The sequence below is a fragment of the Mustela putorius genome, unplaced genomic scaffold (assembly GCF_011764305.1).
Source record: "Mustela putorius furo isolate JIRA1106 unplaced genomic scaffold, ASM1176430v1.1 tig00003942_pilon_pilon_pilon, whole genome shotgun sequence".
In the NCBI taxonomy this organism is placed as follows: Eukaryota; Metazoa; Chordata; class Mammalia; order Carnivora; family Mustelidae; genus Mustela; species Mustela putorius.
This window is the reverse complement of record NW_025422087.1, coordinates 11,297,534-11,324,395: the sequence shown is the minus strand read 5'-3', so window position 1 is coordinate 11,324,395 and position 26,862 is coordinate 11,297,534. Positions and strand designations below refer to the sequence as shown.

Sequence of the window (26,862 nt, the reverse complement as noted above, 5' to 3'; positions counted from 1 at the left end):
TCATTTTTCATAGTCCTCTGTGATCAGTGATTGTGACACATTGAAAATTCAGTTCATGTATTTTTTAACAAAATATTTTAATTAAGGTTTGTACATTGTGTTTTCAGACATAATGCTATTGCACATTTAATACACTGCAGTATAGTATAAACATATTCTCTGGGAAGTCAGAATTCATTTGACTTGCTTTTTTGCAGTACTCACTTTATTGCGGTGGTCTGGAATGGTACCCGCAGTATCTTTGAGTTATGCTTATAAAATGTGTATCTGGTGCTCCTTATCTTTGAATAAGATCTTAGTGTTAATAGGTATTGATGATTTTTTTTTGTTTTTTTCTAAAAGTATAGAAAAAATAACTGCATCTGTGTAGAAAGTACTTAAAACATATTTATAGATACTAAAGTATAAAATATTTTGAAGTGTAATAACATTTTAATTCTCACTTGTAACCATGAGTTTTATTTAACAGGTGTTCCATTTGGTTTAAAAAATACTTCAAATCTCAGGCCCTTAAATCTACTCCAGGTAAATATGATTGAAGTTTTTATGCTTGATATCTTTTTTTAATGGTGTATATCTGATCATATAAGCATTTGAAATGTTGAAGTCTGTTTGAAATCTTCTAAGGGTGTGGTTAATTATTGCTTTGTGTGATCACGAGGAAAGTGGACAAAAGAGAAAGAATCTGTATCCTGCATATCACACTCACTGGCTCTAGCACCCTGCCTAATCAAGCACTAGCTGTTCAGTGGGGAGAATTAACAACTACCAAGGACTACACTTGCCTACAATAGAAATAAGAGATATACTTAGAAAATAATTCCTCTTTCAGTAGACATTTTATGTATGTATTATACGTATTACTGTTGATTATAGAAAGATTTTAAAAATAGTTAAGTGTTCTTTTCCAAAGCAGAATATGATTTCATAGCACTATTCCAAGCACCTAACAGTCACTCATACAATGTTTGTCAGATTACAGTCTGTGTCTAATGATGAGGCATACTTACATGTTAGCAGTGTCAGAATATAAAAAGAGATTGAAAATGGAGAATTTAGTACACGTTGTGAACTTAAAATATTCTGGGTGTTATGCTAGGTCCTTTAATTTAAGGATGAGTTCCAGTATAAAGCTACCACATTGGAAAATGGATGGGTTTGTCTACAGAGAACTTTTAGAAAAGGTAGACATGAATGTCTGGACACAAAATGGCAGAGCTTTGGATTATTAGGATATAACAGTATCAGACAGGAGCACCTGGGTAGCTCAGTCCGTTAAGCATCTGTTTTAGGCCCAGGCTATGATTCCAGCGTCCAGAGATCTAGCTCCATTTCAGACCTGCTCAGCAGGGAACCTGCTTTTCCCTTCCCCTCTGCCTACTGCTCCCCCTGCTTGTGTGCATGCTCTCTCTCTCTGTCAAATAAGTAAAATTTAAAAAAGGAACAGTACCAGACAAATCAACTCAACCTGGTTTTTAGGAATAACAAATCAGGAAGTATATTTCAAGCCAAAACTTAAAAAAAAAAAAAAAATTTCTTACACAAAATGCAAATAGTGTCTGTATTTATGGAATGTAATCACAGCACAGTCTACTTGTAGTATCAGCAGACCACAGATCATACTGGTTTATTTAGCCAACTTCTTTGCATATTGCTCTTTAATAGCACTAATTATAATGAGTAAGGCTACATTTAAGTTACTTACATTTTGCTGCATTTATTTATTATCTTAACTGATTGAGGAAGGAACAGTTGACCTATTCTAAATCCAAATTTTCCTACAATGAGGTTTAGAGATAGTGACTTGAGGACACCCTTTTTTTTTTTTTGGCTATGCAGATCTAAGAGTTCTGTAGTTGGGTATTTATTTTTATTTGCTTGGACTTCTTAATGACTTCAAAGTGCTTCTACAGTAGTCCCCTATTATCCCAGGAAGATGCATTTTCAAGACCCCCCAGATGCCTAAAACATGGATAGAACCAAAACCCTGTATATACTGTTTTTTCCTCTACATACATACTGTTAACCTTAAAAATAAAACTCAAGTTATTTTACCAGCAAAATGGTTTTATTTGGGAATAACAGAGAATTGCTTTTTGGGCCAAATAAGCTGTAGCAAAACCATAGGGAAGTTCAACAAACGAAAGAGGGGAATGTTATTTTATGATGGAGGAGGAAGTGGAGAAGGTTATTTTGAATGAAGTGCTTTGGAGAAAAGCAAGAGTTCAGGTGATGAGAAGCTGATGACAGCTTCTCATAGGGATGGCTGATTTCTTATTGGAAATGCAGTGTACCTCTTTCCCTGCCGGGGCCTGTCACTTAAGATTTTTTCTCCTGTTGAGGATTCTTTTGTTAGGATCTGTAATTGACAGTTTTCGTATAATTGATATTGAGCTTCCTGACTCTAATCAGTCATTTCTGTTTTTCACAATACCTTCAGTGAAGTTTATTTGTGAATTAGACATAGTAAGAGATTAACAATAATAAAATAGAACAGTGATAATAAGTATACTGTAATAGAAGTTTTGTAACTACGGTTTCTCAAGTACAGGGTACTATCCTTACCCTTCTTGTACTGTGAGATGATAAAATTCCTAGTTGATATGAAGTGAGGTGAATGACATAGGTGTTGTGATGTAGTGTTAGGCTCCTCTTGACCTGACCATGTCAGGAAGATCATCCTGCTTCTGGACTTCGTTTGACTGTAGTAACTGAAACCAGGGAAAGCAAAACCATGCATGAAGGGAGATTACTATAGCTTAAATGCATTAGGAAGTAAATGGTCTTCCCTTAAACCTGTACAGAATAAAGGGAAGACCATTTACTTCCTAACACATTTGAAAACCATAGTTTTAATATTTAACATGGAGTTTTCTGGATGCTTTAAAAAAGTATTTGGGTTTTTTGTTTGGGGTTTTTTTGGTAGCAGTTTAGGTACAGAATGACAAAACAGCAAGTTAATACCTCTAAACTAAAAATATGGCTATCTAATGTACTTCCATTACAGCTTTAGAATTCCTTACTGTGTTATATAAAAATTAATGCATATGTGGGTTTTGGTTAAGCTAGAACAAACTAGAGAAGTTTTCTTTATACATATACATATATTAATATACATATACACATATATACATTAATATACATATACATATCACTAGTTTCTTGTTTATACTTTGTAATGCATTTAATGCTGTTTTATATTGATGTGTAAGAAGAGTAAAAGCAGTATGTATATTTGGATAGCTAATTATTAAGCAAAATCATAGGTGTTTGAGATTACTTACCTGTGTGAGAGTCTAAAGTAATAGTGATTAAAAATTGCTTTTAAATACATTTTTTTAAAGGGCAGGAGTATTGGTTTGGTTTGGTTTTTGTTCATCTGTTTCCTCAATCCACAGAAGAATGCCTGATACATAGTGAATCTTCTGAAAGTGTTTATGAAATAAAGTTTTGGGTGCCTGGGTGGCTCAGTCGATTCAGCGTCTGCCTTCAGCTCAGGTCATGATCCCAGAGTCCTGGGATCAAGCTCCACATCAGGCTTCCTGTTCCACAGGAGGCCTGCTTCTCCTTCTCCCACTACCCTGCTTGTATTCCCTCTCTCACAGTCTCTCTCTGTGAAATTTAAAAATTTCACACACACAAAAAAAAAAACCTTAAAAAAAAAATGTGAAATGAGCTAATTGGTTCTTCTTTAAAGCTTCCAGGTGGTTCACTCATTTTTAACACTCTGCAGCAGCAGCAACAGCAGCTCTCTCAGTTTACACCACAGCAGCCTCAGCAACCTACAACTTCTAGTCCTCAACAGCCAGGGGAGCAGGTATGTGCTTTCCAGCCCTTTATTTCTTTGTATTACAGAATTGTAACTTTTTTTTTTTTAATTCCAACCATATTTGACATGGTTTTAGTTCAGACAGACAATTCTTGTTCTGCTTTTATTATCAGTAGCAGTGGTCAGTTATTGGGTACCTATTTCAAATTCTTTTTCTGCCCCTGTAGCCCATACATTTTTTGCCCAGTAATCATACTTCTGTTTGCACTGTTTTGTCTCTGTTGGAATAGAAATGTCCATATTATCATGAAGCTTAGGGCAAAGGAAAGATAGACTTAAATAAATATTTGTATATTGTTAAACAGAACGAAATTGAGTAAGAACTGCAGTAAATTAAAGGAGAAGGAACTACAAGTTTTTGTGAACCCTCACTACACTTTGGAATCATCAGGGAACTAAAAGTACTGATTCTTGGGTTCCATCACCCCCAGAGTCTCTCTTAGTTCACAAAGATTTCCCAGTTAAGTCTTGGCTGGGTTAAGCTCATCCTCTAGTAGATTCTCAGGAAGGGTACATTCAAAACAATTTTTCATTATTCTTCAACACATGAAGGATTACTTGGCTGGATATAAAATTGATTTGTACTTTTTAAAATTATCGTAAAATACATGTAATAATTTGCCATCTTCAGTAAAATACACGTAATATATAATTTGCCATTTTCATCATTTTAAATATGCATGTTAAGTATATTCATATTGTTAGGCAACCAATCTCTACAGCATTTTCCTCTTGCAAAATTGAAACTCTGTACCCATTAAATAATAATTTCCTATTTCCCTCTCCTACTAGCCCTGACAGCTGTCATTCTCCTTTCTGTTTTCTCTGCATTTGACTACTCTAGATAGTATTTGTCTTTCTGTGACTGGTTTACTTCACTTAGCATAATGTGCCCAAAGTTATTCCATATTGTAGATGTGTGTCAGAATTTCTTTACTTTTAAAGGCTGAATAATACTCCATTGTATATATATATACCACGTTTTGTTTATTCATTCATTTTTCAATAGACATTTAGATTGCTTCCATCTTTTGGCTGTGGTGAATGATGCTGCTGTGAAAATGGGTGTACAAAGAGCTAAGTCCCTGCCTTTTTTATTTTTTTTTATTTTATTTTTTTCTTTAAGTCCCTGCTTTTCAGTTCTTTTGGATAATACCCAGAGGTGGGATTTTTTTATTTTTTGAGGGACCTGCATACTGTTCCATATGACTATACTGTTTTACATTCTCCCCAACAGTGCACAAGGGTTTCTGTTTCTCCATATCCTCACAAGTTTTGACACTTGTTATTTTCCGGGGGCTTTTTTTTAATAGTAACTAACCATCCTAATAAATGTAAGGTAATAGCTCATTGTGATTTGTGTTTTCCTAATGATTAATGTCTTTTAACATCTTTTCATATACTTGCTGGTTGTTCATATATCTTATTTGGAGAAATGTCTGCTAAGGTCCTTTTGCTCCTTTTTAAATCAATATCCAAGTAAATCCTCTCCAGATAAAGGTCTTATAACTTTTTAAATGTTTGACTTAATGTTATTTACTAAAATGATATTTCAGTCACAGTTGTAGGTTGTAGCAAAGGTTGTCTTTTTCAGAGCAAAAGTTTTTAGTTTTGATGAAGTCTGAGTTACCAGTTTATCATGCCTTATGTTTTAGGAATGCCTCACCTAGCCCTGTGGCCCAGAGATTTTCTCTTTGTTGTTTTCTAACAGTTCTATGACTTTGCATTTACATCTGTGATCTATTCCAGTTAATTTTTATTTAAGGTGTAAGATTTAGGTTAGAGGGTGAAAGGGATCATTGTCCAATTGCTATTGTTGTTGAAAAAGCTATCCTTAGTTGAATTACCTTTGCATCTTTGTGTTAAGATAATAATTTCAAGGCTCTCTGTGTTCTCTATTCTCTTCCATCTATCTATGTATCTATCTCTGTGTTGGTACCACACTGTCTTGATTAGTATAGACTATATAGTAAGTCTTAAAATCAGGCAGTGTGGTTCCTCCCATTTTATTTTTCAAAACTGCTTTTCTAGATCTTTTTTTTTTCCAATCTAAATTTTAGTATTATCTTGTCTAGATACAGAGAAAAAAAGCACATGTTGGGATTTTTAAAGGAATTGAGTTGAACATGTAGGTCAGTTTGAAAGTGACTGTACCATCTTTACTATGTGAATTGCCAGTCTGTGAACACTTTGGTACTCTTTTTACAAGACCTAATGTTGGTATTTTTCACCATATCGGGGGAAAAAAAAATTTACCAACTCAAAATTGTTTTTCTTTTTGTACAATCACGTATTATTTTTTTATTCAGGGTTCTGAACAAGGTTCAACTAGTCAAGAACAGGCCTTATCTGCTCAGCATGCTGCTGTTATTAACCTTGCTGGAGTAGGAAGTTTCATGCAGTCACAGGCAGCTGGTTGGTATCGTTATACCTTTATATGTTGAATTTACTAAAAATAACTGATCACATAGGGATCTGAATATTTTAATTATTTCTTTTCCTTCTCTTACAAGCAGTAATGACAGAAAAAATACGGTTCTATTTAATGCATGAACTGTTAAGTTGATTGATGGTGCTCTCAGTTTTTTTGTTAATATGACAGTTGATTAAAAGTGTTTTTACCTACATACATTAATAGCAGTTGGAGTTTCTTCACATTACAGTTGGTAAAATTTTATCCAATTATCCAACTTACTAGGAAGCTACCAAAACTGTTAAATCTTCAGTTCTCCTGGGTTATTGAGACTGCATTTTTCTTGATTGCATAATCTTTGGTTTCATTCTGGTAGCTTGCCAATTACGTGAATCAAGACTTAATGGTCAGCATAAGTTTTATAAGCCACTTTTATCATTTGTTTAAAAAAATGAGATTATACTAAAATGACTGTTCACCACTTCCAGCAGTAAATGGTGAACCAAAGATTTACCTTTAATGAAGATACCTTGTCACTTAATGACAGTAATTATAACTTTTACATTTAAGTTACTAAGCCATATGTATAAGTAAGCTATGATAGAGTTTGAGGATTGAGTGAACAAACATGTCAACATTTTGAATGATCACTGGGCATAACTGTCCTATCTCTACAACTCCCAGTGTCTGAATTTAGAATAAGCAGGATCTTACATAATGCCCTATTTTGAGCTTGTGAATTTCCAGATGGAAATTTGTGATCATAAACCTTTAGCACCCAAGTTATAAATTTCCTAAAATGGCTGTTGTATATTTTAGTGGAAAGAATTCTAGGCTGAAAAATCATGAGAACGTTTCTAGCACTAGACCTGTCAGTAATTACTTTTGAGTGAGTCACTTAGACCATCTTGACCTGGGGTTTTTTCATCTGTACATTGAGGGGGTTAAACTGAATACTCTGCCCACACTACCCCTCAACTTGAAAAGAAAGAAAATATTGCAGTCTCAGTTCAGTACCGTTGTTGGCTAGTAATGTAGTCTGAAACTGATTGCAGCATCTTTTGTTTAAAGCTTTTATCCACCAGTTTTATCATTATGGTAGATTGGACTTCTCTCACTCCTTTCCTACCTCATTGATTAGATTTTAAAACAACATACTGTATTTTATGTTTTTGCAAGAAAGCCTTCTCAACAAAATAGCACTAGTATCAAATTTCATTGTGATGCAGGGAAAGGGATATAGTGCTTTGGCACTCCCTTCCCTTTCATATCCAGGAGATTCTAAAATCAGTGGTACCCTCAACTAACAGGAGACTATACTAAATTTATTCTCAAATGTCTGTGATTTGATACTTAAGATTAATCATACTGATAACTTTTCTATAATTTCATTTTCTGTGTTGTCCTTTTCTAACCCTGGTAGCCTTCAAACTTTTTGACTGGCCTGCTTTCCCCTTCTCCTCTCTGTAGTGTTGTCTCAGCTTGGCTCTGCCGAGAACAGACCTGAGCAAAGCCTTCCTCAGCAGAGATTCCAGCTCTCCTCTGCCTTTCAACAGCAGCAGCAACAGATACAAGTAATCCAGCAACTTCACTCTGATTACATTTTAAAGATACTCTGCTCCAAAAGTACTTCAACATACCTTACTCTAGTTTTATTTTACTGTCTTTTAAGACTATACAGTAGTAGGTAAATAATTTAGCAAATTTTACTTAAAAGTCTGACATTTTAGCCAGTCAACTTGGAGCACTGAACATATCTTGTACATTTAAGCCATACTCTTCCTGATTTAAAATCTTTCATGAAGTGCTGGTGGCACATCAACATACATCTTGTAGTTTGCAGTATTTTTTGAAACAGAGACATTTGTAAGTGCCAATGGTTAACTTTTTTATATTGTACTGCAGAAAAAGGCAAGTATACCAGTGTTCCTATTAGTAAATGTCATACCTGTTTTAGAAAAATGTTACTCCATGATTGTAGGAAGTTCGCATATTATAGTTGACTATCTCTGATAATGCAGGGTGGTTTTATATTGCTATAAACTATCATACAACAAAATAGTAACTGAAGTTGCTGAGTTACTACAATACAGACTGACAGGGCAAAGTAACAGAAATATTTTTGAAGTTTACCAAGAACCCATTTTTAAAGCCCTCAGCAGGCTTCTGTGCCACTGGTGCTGTTTGACTGTGCATTGTCTCAGTGTGGTATAGTCCCTTTTTGTTATCTTGGTGCTTTCTCCCTTTCAGTTTTGTTTTCATCTCTCATGAAAAGCACCTTTCCATACCTGCCTGCATTTAACATAACTTGACTTTTTTTTCCCCTCCCTTTTGCAGCAGTTGCGATTCTTACAGCATCAAATGGCTATGGCAGCAGCAGCAGCACAAACAGCTCAGCTACATCGTCATCGGCATACAGGCAGCCAGTCAAAAAGTAAAATGAAGAGAGGCACACCAACCACTCCAAAATTCTGAGTCTCGCTTTTCTTTCTCTCTTTTTTAAAACCATAAGAGCATTGAATCAAAAGATTCTGAGTTTCTACTTCCATTTTTTGTTTTGTTTATTCAAATGTGTCAGTATTTTACACTGCTAGATGTACAAACTTTATACAGAAGCACAACCCTATGACTTTTAATTAAAAATGGGAATGGTTTAACGAACCATTAGGGTTGGTTTGCCTAAGTCATTGCTTTTTAAAAATGGTTTCACTGTACATACTACATACGGAAGTGACCTAAGAAATACTAGAAACATCTTTCTGAAGAATGTAGTTTGATATTTATTTAGTATAAAAGGTTTGTGCACAGTGTAACAAATACAGTTTTTACAAATCTGTTTTGGAAATGTGGTGGTTGTTTATTTGGGTTTCATACTCTTAATTACTTCATCCATCAGTTTTTTTACTTCTTTGTGTCTGGTAACTGCTCGACTCATACAGTCCTGAAGTTTAGCTCCAGTCAGCCCACTTCCACCTGAAAAATTATTGTAACAACACTTTCAGTGTCTATCATTTTACATCACATGCATCATTTGATGTTGATACTTTTGTGTAAAAAAAAAATCAACATCAAGTATCAAGACAAAAAATTCAATAATGTAAGCCAGTGAGACTATTCCAAGATTTGCAGATTGTGTTTTAACAAGACTTGCAAGTGATTCTGATGCATACCATAAGTTTTAAGAACCACTGACAGACAAAAATAGATTAAGGAATTTGAGATAACAAAGAAACTGCAGTAAACAATAAAACCTCTCATATTCCATTTGGTGCCCCCTAATACAGAGAAGCTCACACTGACTTTTTATTTTACATGTTTAGGTTTGAAATGGAAGGAACATGCCTGGTTTGTGAAGACAACATAGCTTGCCTTCCTCATCCATTACTACTGTTAAGGTTCCAGTTGCCAGATGTTCCTCCTCTCCAGTAGGGTCAACTATGAGCAGAGTGCTATTTATAATACAAGAAAAATATAAATTACTGATCCATAGAACAAATTTTATATACAAAGAATAAAATGAACTTCCAGCCTTTTAGCTTAGGAACTGATACCTGATTTAAGCACTGAAATAGACCTGGTGGGAAACCAGAAATGTTAATAGCAACCTAACATTATACTACATGTAAGAATCTTTGTTTCAATTTATAAATATACTAATAAAGTCCTTCACAAATACAGAAGGTAGTCTAAGGTAAATCTTCTGTGAAAGAATTAAGAAGATTAATATTACACAGGAATAAGAAAACCAAGAAACAGAACACAAAATTCAAATCAGAATGGTTTTCAAAGTATAAGGCAAAGCTAATAATAATTCTGCAGGGACAACAGTTATAAACCTAGATGTTCAGGGCAAACTAGAATGTATGGTCACCTTAGGTTATTTCCTAAAAAGAATGCTGAGTAACAATCCATTACCTTAATTACATAATATTTTATACATCTGATTAACTTACTCATCAAATACAGCAAAGGAAGTTGCAACTGGATGAGTTCTAATATTCAAATAACTTTTTTTCTTTAAATTAACTTCTGCTAAACCAGTTTCTTCATTTATAGTAACTTCTGGCAGCTGTACTAGAAAAAGGCAAATACATGAAGTAAGTCTCTCACTCTAAGAAATACAGGTTTCTATGCTTTAGTTATTCTTCCCTCCTTAAAAACTTAGAAGTATTTTTTTTTTAAAGATTTTATTTATTTATTTGACAGAAAGAAATCACAAGTAGATGGAGAGGCAGGCAGAGAGAGAGAGAGGGAAGCAGGCTCCCTGCCGAGCAGAGAGCCCAATGCGGGACTCGATCCCAGGACCCTGAGATCATGACCTGAGCCGAAGGCAGCAGCTTAACCCACTGAGCCACCCAGGTGCCCCAGAAGTATTTTTTTAATTAGGATAATTAAGGCAAATTTAGTGGATATAAACATGGTTTCTCGTGAATGATCAATCACTAAACATTAACAAAAACTTTAAAAAGTTTACTGATAAGTTTAACAAAATAATATTCTGACACCAAGAAGGAATTGTGTCTTTTATTAAGGTTGCTTACCATTTTTTAAGGCTGCTAACAAAGCAAATGTACAGGCATCCAAGATGTTCCCATCATAGTCGAGGCAAATGATATCACAGTACAGAACCCAAGAAAGCTAAAACAGAATTTATACGAAGTGGGGGTAGAACATGGTATTTGTTTTAAGTTACAAACCACAGAATCCTTGATTAGACAAGCATGATAACCTTTAAGGCTCAAAAACTTAAAAACAAACAAACTCTACAAAGTATATTACCAACAAAGTAGACCGGTTTGGTTTAAAAAAAAAAAAAAACACAAAACAAAACTGGCTTTTAACTACCGAACTGACAAGTAACATCTAGATTTCCACTGAAAGCTACAGATGTAGGAAGAATTTCTATTTTTGCTGCTAAGTTACCAGATAAAAGAAATGCTTTTGGAAGTCCTAAATGAAGTCCAAAACATACTTTCCCCTAGAAACCTTAACATATGAAATGGCTAGGCTTTACAATGCTAATAAATCTGTATATAATTGAAGAGGAAAAGCCTCTAAGTTATAGTCGATTTTGTTCTAAGTCTTAGACTTGAAATGTATAGTGCAGATTTACTCTAAACACATCAGCTGATCAGATACTAATCTATATGGAATAAACAAGTGACTGAATTATTTGTTGCAAAAGGGAAAAAAAGTTACCTCAGCTTAAAAAGTAGCTCCCAGTTAGGTAATAAATTACTCAAAACTTTTTTTTTTTTTTCTTTAAGAACTACATGGTTTATTTAGATAGTTACAGAGTAAGCTAACCAAATTCCATCTTAGGACATTCATATTTAAGGCCACTGGCTTATTATTTTAATTTCCCTGCTCTTTCTCTAAAAACAATTCAGAATTAATAAAACCTTATAGCTTTTTTATTCATCTTACCTTTCCTGGAGAAATGCACAAGTCTTCTTTCTGAATTATCTGTGAACTTGGATTTAATAATAAGCACAATAAATGAAAGGTCAAAAAACATCTGAAAATGAATGACAGTCAAATGTTCAGAATAATCTTACTTTTCAATGACATCTGCAATGAACTGGCTAGCCACTTGGGCCTCTTCTCCAGGAGGTCCAGACCGAAATCTCGATGAACACAGAGGTGGTAGATCCACATTAGGAACTGAAAGAAACACTCTGGAGCTATGAACTAAACTTTACCTCTGGTTTATGGAAGTGTTAAAGGTATTCTCAATCCACTGCAAATGGGACTATAGCCATAGATAAATTTGCCAAGTGGAAAGCATAACACATCAGTTATTTCTTTTTGATCTTTTTAATACTCTCAGGCTTAGATAAAATCTACTTCCAACTTTTTTTTTGCCCCAAGACAAATACCAAAAATATAAAAGGATGTTAAGGAAGGCTTCAATCCTAAATCCTTCCGAAAAATAAGATTTCTTCCAAAATACCTCATTCTGTAACAGCAGATAGCCTCTACACTCCTACCCAAGTGCCTGCATTTTTAAAATGCTGGTACCTACCATAAAGAAGAGATGGTCCAAGGCAAGAAGAAAGTTGCATAGTGGTATAAATGACGAATACTTAAGGGAACATAAAAGTTTGCAATTATGACCCTTTCCTAAGAGATTCTACTTTCTTGGTTGATATCTGAATGTATGCAAAGCTGAAAATTTTACAAAAATTCTGTATCTTGCTATTAGGCTATCTTCTAATTAAACTTTTCAGGACTGTCTGCCCCATTCCTATGTATTTCTGAATCTTCTATATTATCTTCAACTCAGCTACTAGGACTGACCTATAATATTACCATTAAATGTGTTAAAAGTTTTTGTATTAAAATTACAAAACCATTTAACTTACCAACATATCCTTTATCAGGGGCATCTGTTGGTGGTGCTGCAAATTCCTAAAGAAGCAAATAACTTCCTATGAAAGAAGCTACTTAATAATTGTGAAGACAGCAATCAGTTATAAAAACCTTTAGCAAAGACCATCATCTTAGCTAGTTAACTACATCAAGACCATCTACTATGCTTATCAGGGAGTCCTATCAGGCTATATGGACATTGTTACAAATCCTATTAGGTCTGCAAGATTAAAAAGGCAGCATAGCTTAGCTCTCTAGATTCTAGTGCTACAAACCAAAATTAAATGGGGCTCTTTCAAAAAAAAAAATTCGTTAATTTGTTTTCTTTCATTTAGTAGCAAAGAATCTAAATTTAAACCCAAAGTGATCCCTTACAAAGCCAAATATAGGAAGTGATAAAGTGATTAAGAGCAAAAGTCTGCAACTCAGCCTGGTTCAAATGTCAGACCCATACTTTTTGGCTGAGAGATTTTAGTCAAATTGTATAACCTCTTACCATTCAACTTTCTCATATGCAAAATGAGAAGTTAATGATGACCTACTTTTAGAGATTCTCAGTGAGGGTCAAATGAGATAATGTTATGTCCCCAGCATAAAAGCTGGCAACAATTAAGTGCTCAGATCATACTGTTAGATACCACCCCAGCTTTAGCACCCTGAGGAAAAATCTGAAGGTTAAGTAATTCATAGTGCAACACAGTAAAAAAAGCACAACCTTTGGAGTCAAAGTTACAGTTCTAGTTCTGTTCCTGGATAAGTTACTGAACCTCATGTAAAACAGAAGACAAATTATACTTCAAATGACTGTTCTCATGATTAAACTGGTAATTCTGTATTAATGCACCTAATTTAAGGTACCTGGTACATAAAAGGTATTCAGTAAACAGTTACTCCCTCAAGCTTTCTTTGGAGTAGGCCCAATTTTCTACATCATTTGCACAGATTAAATGCTATCACTGGATAAAGGGATGTCACCAAAAATCTCCTCAATAACAATTAAATTCTTAAAGAATTAAAGGTAGTGAGGATTTTTGAAATGGTTTCATTTCAGCCTATTTGATGCACGTTCATAAATTAAGTCCCTGGACTTGGGTTATTTTTAATCCATTTTGAGTATTAATCTACTTAAAGATGAAAGCTCTTAAGAAATGAAACATACTAAAAAACTGCCGAGTCAACAGAAATACAGGTGTAAAAATTACAATCTAATAACTTGAAGCTAATTTGGTAATTCATATCCCAGTAAGACATATTAAACCTACCGCCTTAATTCCACAAATTACTGTAGTATTTCCCAGCTTCACTAAAGCAGAACCATCTGCAGTACTAATTGAACCTGAAAAGATAATAAAATGAAAAAGTCCATGGAAAGTGTTCATTTTCTACATATAATTTTATCTTGCTATATATCTCAGTTGCTTGTGTAAATTTATTCCTAGCTCAAGTCTTTTGTAAATGATGTGACTATTTTAAAGTACTAGTGTTTTAGAAATTATTCACCTGTTCTTGAATTTGAGCGAATCATTTTCATTCGGTCATAGAACTGTTCTGCAGATAAAGACCTCAACACAGAATCACTGGGTTCCCTTATATATGGTAGAATTTGGCTCAAATATTGTTTAAATGGTCAGTCTAAAACTCAAGAATGTCATACAGGTTAAACTAGAAAATTCCGTGTTCACAACAGAAAGTTAAGTGTAAGATACAAGAAAACGATGTCTTGGAGGTTTTGAAGGAAGAAAGGGGAGGAAACACTTTACAGTCACTTCAAAATTTAAAGAGAATGTAACAATTGAAACAATAGTTTAAAAAACATCACAAGTAAAAATACATTTAAAAAAGTCTGTAGCAATTTCATTCTATTTTAGAATTCAAAATATCCTCACCTATGTTGACAGTTGTGGTTCTGAATTCACCAAGTTCTCTTCCATCAGGACGGCAGTTCTCTTTCTAAATAAATAAATTTACATAAAGTAAATTACGTCTATGTATTTTATACACACCAGGAAAAACACAATAAACCTCATTAATTTACATAATTTGAAAAGAAGCATAGGATACTGTTATCAAAAGGTACAACCTGTACATAACCATCTTTACTTACCAAAAATCTCCTGTAATACTCCAGAGGTTCCACAGTTCTGAAACATGTTAAAAATTATATCTGAGGTAAGTTAATGGATCTTAACATAAATCCAGAAAATGGCAAAGATTTTAGGAGTGTGATGATGCAGCATAAATCTTCCCAATTTGTTACGAAGTTTCTTTCACGAATTCTGATGTTTTGTTGCCACATGTAACTATTAAAAAGAGGTACTCTTGCAGTAGTAATCACACTCAACTGCTGTCCTTAACTCTAATCTTAAAGTTACAGGTTGGAGCCCAGAGTCTTTGGGCATCTTTAAAAGAATTAATCCAATTGTTAAAATAATGTCACTTTCGCTCTGAAGCAGGGATTCTTAACATTTAAAAATTACATCTTTATTTTCACTATCCTGTAACTGAAATTTAGCATATCCTCCAATTTTGACTGCAGGTAATAAGCCTTTGTGTAATACATTAGTACCTGCAAATTTAACAACCACAGAGATTAAATGTTTTCGTTTTTACTTTATAGTTGTCGAAGCTTATGTGCAAACTTTGGAATTCCAGATGTTACTAGACTCCCCAGCAGAACTTGTTTAAGAATGTGCATTTTTAAAAAGAGCACGTATATATCACTATATCAAGAACTAGGAATTTATACAAATAGAAGATAGCTGCGTCAATACAATAGTTTTCCTTTGGAATCTTATGTATTTTATCCATTTAAAAACTTAACTCTGAGGACAAAAATCTACAGGCTTCACCAGCGTGGCACAAAAAAAGGCTTAAGTAAAACCTTCGGAACAAGGCACAATCCTTTTAGAAATAAACCACGGAGGAAACAAAGCACAGGGTGGCATGTGGTTCTGATAGAACATATTTTAAAAGATTACAGCGGGTTCCCTGGGGCCGCACATCCACTACACCAAGCCACAAGCGCTTGTCGCGGGTACTGAACTCTGTACACAGTCCCTTCCATCTCCCGTCTCACTGCAGAGAAAAAGCCCCCTTTCCTTTCACAACGACCACCTCCAGGTCCTTCCGCCCGTCGCCTACTTCCGTGGGGGAAAGAAATGGGAATCTAGCAGGGTGGCCTCCAGGTGAAAAATATCCCAGCGAAGGGTTAAAGGAAACCTCCAACCGCCAAAGCACAAACACGCGCCCGCGGGCCGCCAACACTCACTTGAACCCGGCCGCCATCTTCCCGCCCGCGCGCGTGCGCCTGCGCCGGGCGACTCGGGGCCTCGGGGCCGCGGGTCTACACCGCCCCCAAACTTTCGGCAGGGACGCCTGCGCTCTTTGCCGGCTTGCCGCAGACGCAGGGGGCTGGGCGTGGGGAAGGTGGTTTCCGGCCCACCTTTGCTCCCGTGGTTTCTAGCTCCGCACACCTCCAGGCTTCTTTGCTTTGGATGCGTTTGTGACGAATCTGCTCTTATGAAAGAGACGAGTGTGGCTCTTTAGAAACACTCTGGTAGTTCAAGGGTTTAAGAGAAAACTGACCTTATTTCCTAGATTTTAGTATTGAGTGTGGGAGCATTATTTCAAAGTTTCTGCGTCCCTTTCCCGCCTCCGTCTTGGCCTGGGCCCTGGGCCTCTCCTTCCAAGTTACTGAAGAATTATGTAAACTTTCTGTGCGCTCATTATCCGCACCAAGTTACACTTTGCCAGGTCCCCGGAGCGGGCTCCAAAGGAGCGCCTTGTATTGTAGGCTGTGCTGTGGCTCAGAGCCTCCACCTCCCTCCTAGGTAGGGTTGCCACAGTACAACACAGACAATTAAATTTGAATGTCAAATAAAAGAATTTTTTTTCTATGAGTATATGCCAAATAGTACATGTAATTAGTTATTACCAGGGGTTGGGAACAGTGAAGAATGTTTTAGAAATAGATAATGGTGATGGATGCAGAAAATTGTGAATGTAATTAGTACCACTCTGTATTGCACATTTAGGTTAAATTGGCAAATTTATTGTTGTATCACACTTTTTAAAAACTCGTGTAATATACCAAAACCTTTTCAATGAATGGGTTGTATGGTTTGTAAATTGTATTTTAACAAGGCTGTCAAAAAACTGTCCATTGCTTACCTAAAATTCAAATTAAGTGGACATTCTGTATTTTTACTTGCCGATTGTGCCAACCCTGCAGTGGAACGCGGCGCCTGCCTTTCCACCGCAGAGCCTCGCTCCGAAGAGCTGCGTGTTTGTCTCCTTGCCGCGAGGGGCGCTGTGGGCGGCGGGCGCCGGGCCGGAGAGGACCCTCTGCCGGCGGAAGGCGGGGCGGAGCGGCCGCGCTTCCGCGTGTGTGTAGGTGCTGGGTAGGGTAGGGCGGCGACCTGGGCATGGAGGATGAGTTCGCTCCTGCTGCAGCTGGCGGTGCTCGGCGTGGCGCTGGCGGCCGCAGCCCTGATACTGGTGAGGAGAGGGATGGGGGACCGACGCGGGCCTAGGCTCCCTGCTGTCTTGGAGACTCGGCCGCAACGCATCCTCTCCGCCGCACAGCCCACTCACTCTTCGATGTGTCCCTTCTCACCACGCTTCTCCCAAGCCTTGACCCCGGGATTTCCTCTCCTAGAATTTCACACCCCCTTTCTTCCCTTCTTTATTTTTATTTTGGAGCTTTACCTCCCTCTGTGCCCAGAACCTTGTACTTTTGTTCACTATGGGACGTGCTCACCCAGTCTCTACTCGTCCCTCGGTCCCCGGACCTCGGTCCACCCGCCCTGTCAGTCCCGACCTCTCCAAGACTTCTCCCGGATCTGCAGCCTATGCAGCTCTGGTTCCACCCGGGAAGGTTTTGAGCTCCCGGGATGTGCGTGCTCCCTGGACTCAACCTTTTCCTGATGTGGTTAAGCAGATAGAAGGTGGTGACAGAGCATTGACGAGAGCCATCTGTTACAGATCGGAATAAATCAATGGATCAAGAAGACCAACCAGGGGACAGGGGACACAGTAAGACCAAGACACACAGGCCTAGTGTTACCATATGTCTGGGAGTCGTTATGACCCAAAATTAAACATCCTATATTCGCTGCCTCTAAAGGAGAATTCAGACTTATTTTCTTTGCCATTACTCTGGAAATAGAAACGTTGTAAACACTTGCTCGTACATAAGTAACAGTTTGCCGAGTGAGCTTTCTCACTTACGAGAAATTACATTCCATGTAATTTGGAATGAGCCTGCCATCCAGTTCCTACATGGAGAGGTTTCAGCTTCTTAGACACTCAAGTTCGTCCCCAGATAGCACTGCTAAGGAAGGCCATTCTTCCATCTTGCCAGGTTTGCAAACTCAGTGAGTAGAAACAATTTAATAGAGAAAAAGCAATGTGTCCTGTTTGTGCCTGGGTGAGAAAGGAGTCCTCTCTCTCCCTTAGCGGTATATGAAGATTTCAGGGGTATTCAGGTTTTTGAGCAAGTCACCTTTTTTTTTTTTTTGGATGGGGCAGAATTTTGATAGACGCCTGGATTGAATCTGCTTGTTGAATCTTATCTGTTGCACGGAGTTAAATGGGTGCATTATGAGGGTGTACTGCAAGTATTTGATCCCACTAGCTTGAAGTGATTATAAGGGCTACCATTTACAAAGAATTTATAATATGCTGGGGGTTGTATTCAGTGTTTAACAGGGGGTTATCTCATGTGATCTTTAAAGCAATGCTCTCATAAATGTTATCATCATTAGCTTCTTTTGATGAGACTGATTGGAGAGAAGAGCTTATGTGTGAAAATGTCAGACAGCTAGTGGAACTTCATTTATTTAAAAAGCTGCAGCAGGAAATCATTATAAAAAAACAACAACAGGGGCGCCTGGGTGGCTCAGTGGTTTGGGCTGCAGCCTTCGGCTCGGGTCGTGATCTCAGGGTCCTGGGATCGAGCCCCGCATCGGGCTCTCTGCTCCGCAGGAAGCCTGCTTCCCTCTTTCTATCTCTCTCTCTGCCTGCCTCTCTGCCTACTTGTGATCTCTGTCTGTCAAATAAATAAGTGAAATCTTTAAAAAAAAAAAAAACAACAAAAACTGTTTCATATATATCCACACTTTCCATACATAGTCTTCCTCACCCCGCTTCCTTTCTGAATTATTCTGAAGCAAATCCAAGACAAAACATTCTATCTGTAAACCCACAGCATTCATCTCTAAAGACCCCCCCTTTTTAAATATAACCATAATAAAGTTATAATGGAGTCTTAAAAATTTTTAACCATTATTCAGTGATTTTAAGTGTCCTGTCAGTTCAGATACCTCATGTATGTTTTAGTATAGTCATTTTTTTCGATTAAGCATTTACATACACTTAGCACTCTGTTGATGTCTCAAGTTTCTTAATCTGTAACACTTTGTTTTTCTTTTTTTTTTTTCCTCTTGTCTTTAATAAGTGGTCATTTGTCCTGTAGAATTTCTCAGAATCTGGGTTTTATTGATTTCATCCCATTGGTGACTTTGAACATCTTAGTCTGTCTCCTGAATTTCCTATAAACTGATAGTAACATTTAGAGACTTAACGAATGCATGTTTGAGTTTTTTAATAAAAAAAAGTATGTGACTGATGCTGAATACTTTGTCTCGTATCATATCAGAAGGCTCATAATATATGATTTTCTCCGGTGTTAAGACGGATCCAGGGGTTCAGGAGTTTTGTTAGCCTGACTCACCAATTCTATAGTTTGTCAACCTAAATCCATTATTTCTCTGGGAGTTGCAAATTGCAATATTGTAATTGTATCATTCCTTTTTTATGTATTATCTGAAATTCCATAATGAAAAAAGTTTCATTCTCAGCTATTCAATTACTCTGAAATATCTTTCATATATAAAAGGTAAGATAAAAGGCAAGTTTTCAAAATAATGACATAATTATCTGGCATCTTACAAAGAGCACTGATTCCTTTTACTAGGAAACCAAATTTAGAAATCACAATCTGAACACTGGGGTGCAGAAAAGGAACTCATAATCACTAGTCAGGATACCGCCTCCATGTTCCTACTAATCAGAGCAAATTCAATTTCAGTATGTACCCAATGGAATATTAAAAATGGTCACCACATTAAAAATGAGTAGCATTCCAAAAATGTATGACTGTTTTAAAAGGAGAAAGTGTACCAGTAGAGACAGTGTTCCAAAGAGTGGTTATTTCCAACACTAGTTCACAAATAAATATGGAAGGGAGCTACCTAATGTCAGTAGTGTATGGTGCCAGAGCCTACAAGTTTGATACTTCAAAAAGTAATGTATTCTGAATTCAAATCTGGGATAAGTGTCAAGAATATGTTCTTAAGCATTGCTGGTCCCTACTAAGGGGATAGAGGGGTCTTCCCTATATATTCTAGGTCAGTCTAGTCCTCCATGGGAGGTCTTCCCTCATCCATACATTCCACCTGCACTGTGAACTTAATCCTCTGGCACACATAGGCTCCAAGTAGGAATGGGACCTCACTGTGTGTTTGCCAGGGATTGGAGGTTCAGGGCATCTTAAAATAGATTACATTTCTATCGTGACTTCCCTATTAGATCTGAGATGATAGAAGCCTAGGGATGACAGGTAGGAACAGATTGGGAGTCTCCTAAGTCATTAGTTCCTTACCAGTGGAAGAAAGGACAGTTCATAAATAAGGGATTTGAATTTTGTTGTCACCTCCAGTCCAGTTAATGGACTAAAAGCAAAAAGCAAATATTCCACCAAAAAAAAAGAAAAAAAAATCATGTAAATGATGTATTCTTACATAAGAAGTCTAAAAAAAAGTCAGCATAGCATGATTTCTTATTTAACATACCTGCTTTTAGATTTCCTTTGTTGCATTTATAACTGCTACAAAAATGCCACACCTCCATCAACATGAAGACGAGAAGTTCTTCTTAAATGCCAGAGGACAGAAGGAAGCATTGCCTAGCATATGGGACTCACCTACAAAACGGCTCTCTGTTGTTGTGCCTTCATACAATGAAGAAAAACGGTGTAAGCCCGATTTCATTTAATGGGTAACAGTTTATTGGGAAGAAAAGGAAACTGAGAGTATGGACTTTACTCTTTGCCAGAACATTAATAGATGTGGGCTGTAGTGAGTGCATTGTTGTTAGTTGTAGTTCATAAGAGGGGAAACAAAGAGTAGCTGTAAAGGATTGGGTCTACATCATGAAGTCATAGGACTGAAATATTTTAGAGAAGCCATAAGCCAGATGTGAACGGAAAACGGTCCTTCCAGATGGGAAAAGCTATTGGGGGAGAAGCTTGTTAGACTATTCAGATTTTTTCCAAATGTAAACTGCGTGTTTGGGGGTGTGGAAAATCGTTTTCAAAACTAATTTTTCATACTTTTTTTTTTAAGTGCCTGTAATGATGGATGAAGCTCTGGGCTATCTAGAGGAGAGACAGGTATTGTGTTTTTCCTTTCAATATGATGTCTCTATTTAAAACTAGACTAGATTGGGGCAACTGGGTGGCTCAGTGGGTTGGGCCTCTGCCTTCGGCTGGAGTCATGATCTCCGGCTTCTGGGATCAAGCCCCGCATCAGGCTCTCTGCTTGGCAGGGAGCCTGCTTCCCTCTCTCTCTGCCTGCCTCTCTGCCTACTGGTGATCTCCCCGTCAAATAAATAATAAAAAAAAAAATTAAAAAAATAAAAATAAAACTAGATCACCAACTTGAAGATCGTAGGCCAGATCTGCTATGAGAGGCAGTGCCTGCCATGGCCGGGCCATCAAGGTCACCAGGCCTCCCGTGTTCAGCTTGCTGCCTACCCCCAGGTGTTAGCAAGCAAACCCAACACGTGACTCCCTGCCTCCAGAAGCAGGTGGATGAACCCAGAACAAACAGAATGCTGAAATTTCTAATGTACCCTCCCACCCACTTTTTATCTTCTTGCCTGATGATACATTTAAAATTGAGTACGTCTACAGACTTTGTGTGGCCCCATGATACTGTTTTTACTTCTGTGACTTTTTAAAAAGACATTTATTTAAAAAAGACTTATAATGAAAGTGAAATGGCTCTTGTTTTTCTTTATTAGTCAGAGGCGTTTCCCTCATTTATTTTCTCTTCTTTTCTCACATAAAGAGAAGAAAAGTAATATGTGTCCTTGTTTCGTATCATCAGTTGCTGTTGGACTCTCCTTGGAGAGTTTAAGGAAACAAATGAGCTTTGTGGCTTTTTTTTTTTTTTTTTTTTTTTGAAAATTCATTGTTTTGATTTACTTTGGTTTTAGGTTTTACATGTAAAAGGAAGATAGAAGATTCATTTAAAGAAAGGGGCACCTGGCTGGCTTAGTACGTGGAGCATGAAACTCTTGGGATTATGAGTCGAAGGCCCATGTTGGGTGTAAAGATTACTTAAAAATAAAATCTTTTAAAAAGAAAAAATAAAAGAGGGAAGGAATGGAGCCTTTATTATTATATATGAGGCTCCTGATGCTTCTGTTATGTGTATTCACAAGAACCACAGGAGCCACAAGGAATTTTTTTGGTGGAGGGGTTGGGTTTTTTGGTTTTTCTAATATTTTGTTTGTATTTATTTATTTATTTGACAGAAAGAGACATAGAGGGAATGGGAGAGGGAGAAGCAGCCTTCCTGCTGAGCGTGGATCCTGATGCAGGGCTCCATCCCAGGACCCTGGGATCATAACATGAGCTGAAAGCAGACGCTTAATGACTGAGCCACCCAGGTGCCCCTGGGAATTTTTTAAATGAGAAAACAGGTCAGAAGTTCATAAGGGTAAGAAAAGTGTAGCCAGGTTAGAATTACACTAACCTTTAACCTCACGGACTTTTTTCTCATACATGATTGTAGCGTCTCTCAGAAGTGCTCAGCCCCACAAGCACCAGGTTGCACACCGATTTGGTGTGGGGTGGGTTGCAGGGGAGGAGGGAGACAGGCTCACAGATGTTCAGTCAGTGTTTGCCTTCTGTTCCTGTCCAGTATCTTTCCTCCTTTTTGGTTCTTGGCTTTTTTATTTTATGTGGTTTTTGTACACTTAATTTATATTCATTTTTATACATATCACACTAAAACAATTGTTATTTAAACTCCTTGCAATTTTATCAGAACTCTTCATGGCATTTATGCCAAATTGTGGTATTTTACTTTTGTTTCTTACAGAAGCAAGATCCTACATTCACTTATGAGGTGATAGTAGTTGATGATGGCAGCAAAGACCAGACTTCAAAGGTTAGTAAACTTGCTTTTAGAATTGCCAGTAGGTAGAAAAAATAGAATAATTTAGCAGATGTAAAGTTTTTCCACTCATCAGAGAACGTGGACACTGAGCCAGCACTCTCTATTGTTAACAGTGTGGGTTCTCAGAAAGGCAGAGAGGTTTCATCTATGGAAAGCTGGAAAATAAACCTGCTATTCCACCACTCCATAGACCAGGGAAGCTTTGAAGATCACCAAGTTGGGAGGAAACATGTACAATTCATCATGGCCACTGGGAGCCTTCTTTGCCGGCTGATACATGGTTCCTTTTTCCTAAGCACAGTTTTTTTTTTCTTTATGCTCCACTTTGCCTTACAATTTCTAAAGCAGTCATACAAATAAAAAGATGTATTCACATCTGGCTCTGGGTATCAGCTATGTCCTTTGGCATACTTCCATCCAGATTTACCCATGGGAGGTAACAAGTGTCTTAGAGTATTGTCCCCTCACATTCCCGCATTCTTAGACCTATAGCTACTGAGCTGCTAGAAACAATAAAAGCTAGTCTGCCAGGAGTGAGAATAACTTCACACTCCCCATAGAAATGAGGGTCAAAGGGAGAGGGCATTGGGGTACCTGGCTGGCTCAGTCAGAGCATGCAACCCTTGATCTTGGAATTGTGAGTTTAAGACGCATGGTGGGTGTGGACCCTACCTATAAAAAGGAAAGGGGTTGCCACCTGGGTGGCTCAGTTGGTTAAGTGTCTAACTCTTGATCTCAGCTCAGGTCTCAGTCTTGGAACGTGAGTTCAAGCCCCACATTGGGCTCCACACTGGGCATGGAGCCTACTTAAAAAATAAAATAAAATAAAGAGAGAGGGTGCTATTGATAAAGAGAGATAAAATAGAAAAACCATGTGAAAAAGCAAAGGGTATGGACCATACTATAGTGGATTGATGACTGAGTGATGAAGAGATGTGCACAGCGAATACAGATCACTGTTTATAGCTTCGATTATAAATCAGAAAGTAATGGCAGGAACACCTGGGTGGCTCTGTGGGTTAAGCTTTCAGCTCTTGGTTTCATCTCAGGTCATAATCTCAGGGTTACGACATCAAGCCCCACAGAGGGGTACACACTCAGTGGGGAGTGTGTGACCTCTTTCCATTTGCCCCTTCCCCCCACTCGCACACACTCCCTCTCTCTCAAAATAAATAATCTTAGAAAGGGGGGGAGGTGCCTGGGTGGCTCAGTGGGTTAAGCCTCTGCCTTCAGCTCAGGTCATGACCTCAAGGCCCTGGGATCAAGCCTGCTTCCCCCCCTCCCCCATCTGCCTCTCTGCCTACTTGTGATCTCTCTCTGTCAAATAAATAAAATCTTAAAAAAGAATTGTTTCTAATTAAGTAAAAAGATCTGGGGGGACATGGTTCAGGATATGAGCAACTTCTCTGGGGAGTAAGATCAGTTGCTGACAAGTGAGTTGTTAACCAGTAAGGGCGGGGGGATGGCAATCTCAAGTGTGTAACAGTTAATCAGTGCATGGATTTTATTTTCTCTAGCAGCTCATTAGTGTAAATAAAGGAGTCAGAATAAGAGAGAGTTGCTTCCTGTTCTGGTAGTACCTCTGCAGGAAAGTGAATTGTGACTTCAGTCTAGTGGGTCATTATTGGTTCTTGGCATCAGGAATTCTGGGCCACTAAAACGTACAGTGAGTATAATCTAGTCACAAGAAGAAGGCACCTGGAAGAGCAGTATTTAAACCAAACTCATAAATGCAGTTTATGTTACTGTCTTAGAATCCAAGTTAATATTATTCTGACTTTTATATAATTTGACAGGTAGCTTTTAAATATTGCCAGAAATATGGAAGTGACAAGGTACGAGTGATAACACTGGTGAAGAATCGCGGGAAAGGCGGAGCTATTAGGATGGTAATACATCGTTTCAACATTTTTTATCTAAAATATAAACCTGTTTTTAATGACTTCTTTTGTGCACTATAGTACATTTGTATTCTACAGCTAGCTAGTTGAATACCATCATTCCTAAGATAGTGGCAAATTAGTTTTAATAAGAACTTCATATAATTTTGTATATATATGTGATCAAATCTTAAAAATCATGCCGTATCTATAGCATACTAGGTAATTCAGGAGAATATGCTTAGCTTAATCAAAGTTTAAAATGTTGCCGTGTGCCTCTGTGCGTCTTTGATATAGTTACTGGATGATAAGTTTTAAATGACTTTTTTTTGCAGTTTATAAAATCCTATTTGGGTCTATCCTGATGAAATTTGCAGTCTGCTGTACTTATGGGAGGTACACATAAAGTACTATAGGAATTTCAAAAGGAATAAGTTGCTTTCAGAGTCAGGATACTCTGAAGAAAGACCACAAGTGAAGATAGATATGTGAAAGAAAATATAAAGAGTGCCTCAAATGATTTAGAAGGTTTATTTTATTTCTGCTCCCCCATAAAGAGAAGTTTAAGTATAGGCAGTCCAGGCCTTGTTCATTATGGTGTCTCAGAAACCCTGCCTCCTAACTTTTCATTCCCTCTTCCTCGTGCACACACCGTGACTCCTGGAGGGCTAGCCATTACAGCCACATTCCAGACAGGACGGAGAAGGGCAAAGGCAGAAGATACATACTGGCTGGTTTGCCCTCTTTTAGGGAGCTTTCCTAGAAGCTCCACCCAATGACTTACTTAATTCTCATTGGCGAGAACAGTGTCACAAGGCCACCCGTATTTCCAAGGAAAGCTGAGCAGTGTTTCTAACATTTTCTCTACTGACCTAATCAGAGATCTACTAGTTAAAAAGAAGGAAAAAATAGATATTGAGTAGGTAACTGGCAGTCTCGGACATGTGTCAAGCAGACTTGACAAAGGAGATATCACCAAAACCAAGTCTCCCAACAGTGGTGAACACTAGATTCCACTTCGTTATTCCACTTGATTGGTTATTTTGAGTAAATTAACCACTTTAGCATAATTATCACATTTAATCCTCCTCATGTTGTCTCATGAGTTAGGTCCTATTATTTCAATTATGGAGATGTGGGATGTGACACATAAGTAAGTAAAGAAACTTACTCAGGGTCAGATAGTTATTAATAGGTAGAATAAAGGTTTAGATTAGGTACCCCAGAGTACATGCTCTTAACCTAACCTCTCTGATAGTGTGTGGGAAGAGTTGAGAGAAGAGCATGCCAGTCAGCAAAGTAAGAAAAGACAGAAGACCAGACTCTTAAAATGTACACTGGGAGCAGTGAGTTTGCTCTGACTGGGCCATGGGACATGCAAAAAGGAGAAAAAGAAAGTAGGAGGATGCAATATCATAGGGGCCTTTAAATCTATCCATTCACTTATTTATTCAGCCAACACTGGAGTGCTACTACATGTCTACTGCTTTAGTAGAGATACTGAGACGAAGGACAACCAGAGGCACCTAGGTGGCTCAGTCGGTTGAGTGTTCGACTCTTGATTTTGGCTCAGGTTGTGATCTCATGAGTCTGGGATTGAGACCCATGTCAAGCCCTGCATGGGAGCTCTGCACACAGTGAGAAGTCTGCTTGAAGATTACCACTGTCTCTGACCCTATCCCCACTTGAGTGTGCATGTTCTCTCTCTCTCTAAAATAAAAAAAAAAAAATAAAAAGACAACCATCGTATTTTTAAGGATATCATAGTTTAGTAGTAGAAACAATGTAGTAGAAATGTATACCAAATGTTGGCACCACCTTCCATCTGGAAGGAGCAGCAGCAAAGACTTGCCATACAAGGTCACTTCCGCATGGAATCTTTAAGAAGGACTAGGAGTTATCCAGGCAGAAGGTGGTGCAGGGGACTTGCAGAGGAGCAACATGACCAAAGGTATGAAAGAAAGTGCCACAATAAGGAGCCGCTAGTAGTACATGTGGGTTGGCTTTATACAGATAAGGTCTGAGAGACAGATGGGTTCAGATCCTGAACTTTTAGATTAGGGACTTTAAGCTGTCACCTTTGACAGAGTGACAGCAGCCAGCGCAGCAGTGTAAGTGAGG

At 37.7% G+C, this 26,862-nt stretch overlaps 3 protein-coding genes across 20 annotated transcripts in view; 2 read left to right on the top strand and 1 right to left on the bottom strand.

Moving 5' to 3' along the window:
• The window catches only part of SUPT20H (SPT20 homolog, SAGA complex component), a 41,464-nt gene extending 32,377 nt beyond the window's left edge, over positions 1–9,087 (top strand). For 12 of the 16 annotated variants that reach the window (XM_045069745.1, XM_004770760.3, XM_004770762.3 and 9 more), the window contains 5 exons: positions 470–525; positions 3,698–3,817; positions 6,139–6,244; positions 7,713–7,816; positions 8,580–9,087. In XM_045069745.1, coding sequence (XP_044925680.1) covers positions 470–525; positions 3,698–3,817; positions 6,139–6,244; positions 7,713–7,816; positions 8,580–8,717 — 524 coding nt within the window. In that variant the 3' untranslated portion in view covers positions 8,718–9,087. The remainder of the gene's footprint in view (positions 1–469; positions 526–3,697; positions 3,818–6,138; positions 6,245–7,712; positions 7,817–8,579) is intronic. The other 4 variants (XM_013044913.2, XM_004770768.3, XM_004770765.3 and 1 more) reach the window with 1 other exon arrangement.
• Positions 9,003–16,121, bottom strand: EXOSC8 (exosome component 8). The gene is made up of 11 exons (XM_004770757.3): positions 15,883–16,121; positions 14,719–14,755; positions 14,501–14,564; positions 13,877–13,950; positions 12,608–12,653; positions 11,801–11,906; positions 11,670–11,715; positions 10,784–10,880; positions 10,196–10,316; positions 9,585–9,691; positions 9,003–9,215 (listed from the first exon to the last, which is right to left on the bottom strand). Exons 1-11 carry the CDS (start codon positions 15,897–15,899, stop codon positions 9,100–9,102), a joined length of 831 nt encoding a protein of 276 aa, XP_004770814.1. The 5' UTR covers positions 15,900–16,121; the 3' UTR covers positions 9,003–9,099.
• Positions 16,122–16,959: 838 nt separating this feature from the next.
• Positions 16,960–26,862, top strand: part of ALG5 (ALG5 dolichyl-phosphate beta-glucosyltransferase) — a 39,920-nt gene continuing 30,017 nt past the window's right edge. Inside the window, exons 1-5 of one of the 3 annotated variants that reach the window (XM_004770770.3) lie at positions 16,960–17,111; positions 20,478–20,649; positions 21,020–21,066; positions 22,784–22,852; positions 24,658–24,750. In XM_004770770.3, the coding sequence (XP_004770827.1) occupies positions 17,046–17,111; positions 20,478–20,649; positions 21,020–21,066; positions 22,784–22,852; positions 24,658–24,750 (447 nt within the window). In that variant the 5' untranslated portion in view covers positions 16,960–17,045. Of the gene's footprint in view, positions 17,112–20,477; positions 20,650–21,019; positions 21,067–22,783; positions 22,853–24,657; positions 24,751–26,862 lie in introns of those variants that run through there. The other 2 variants (XM_045069749.1, XM_045069750.1) reach the window with 2 other exon arrangements.

Coding starts and splice junctions, on each gene's coding strand:
- EXOSC8 (XM_004770757.3), bottom strand. Junction 9,692..10,195: donor TCCTTTGCTGTATTTGATGA/GTAAGTTAATCA, acceptor TATTATAAATAG/CACTCTGCTCATAGTTGACC. Junction 9,216..9,584: donor ATGTTGTCTTCACAAACCAG/GCATGTTCCTTC, acceptor ATAATTTTTCAG/GTGGAAGTGGGCTGACTGGA.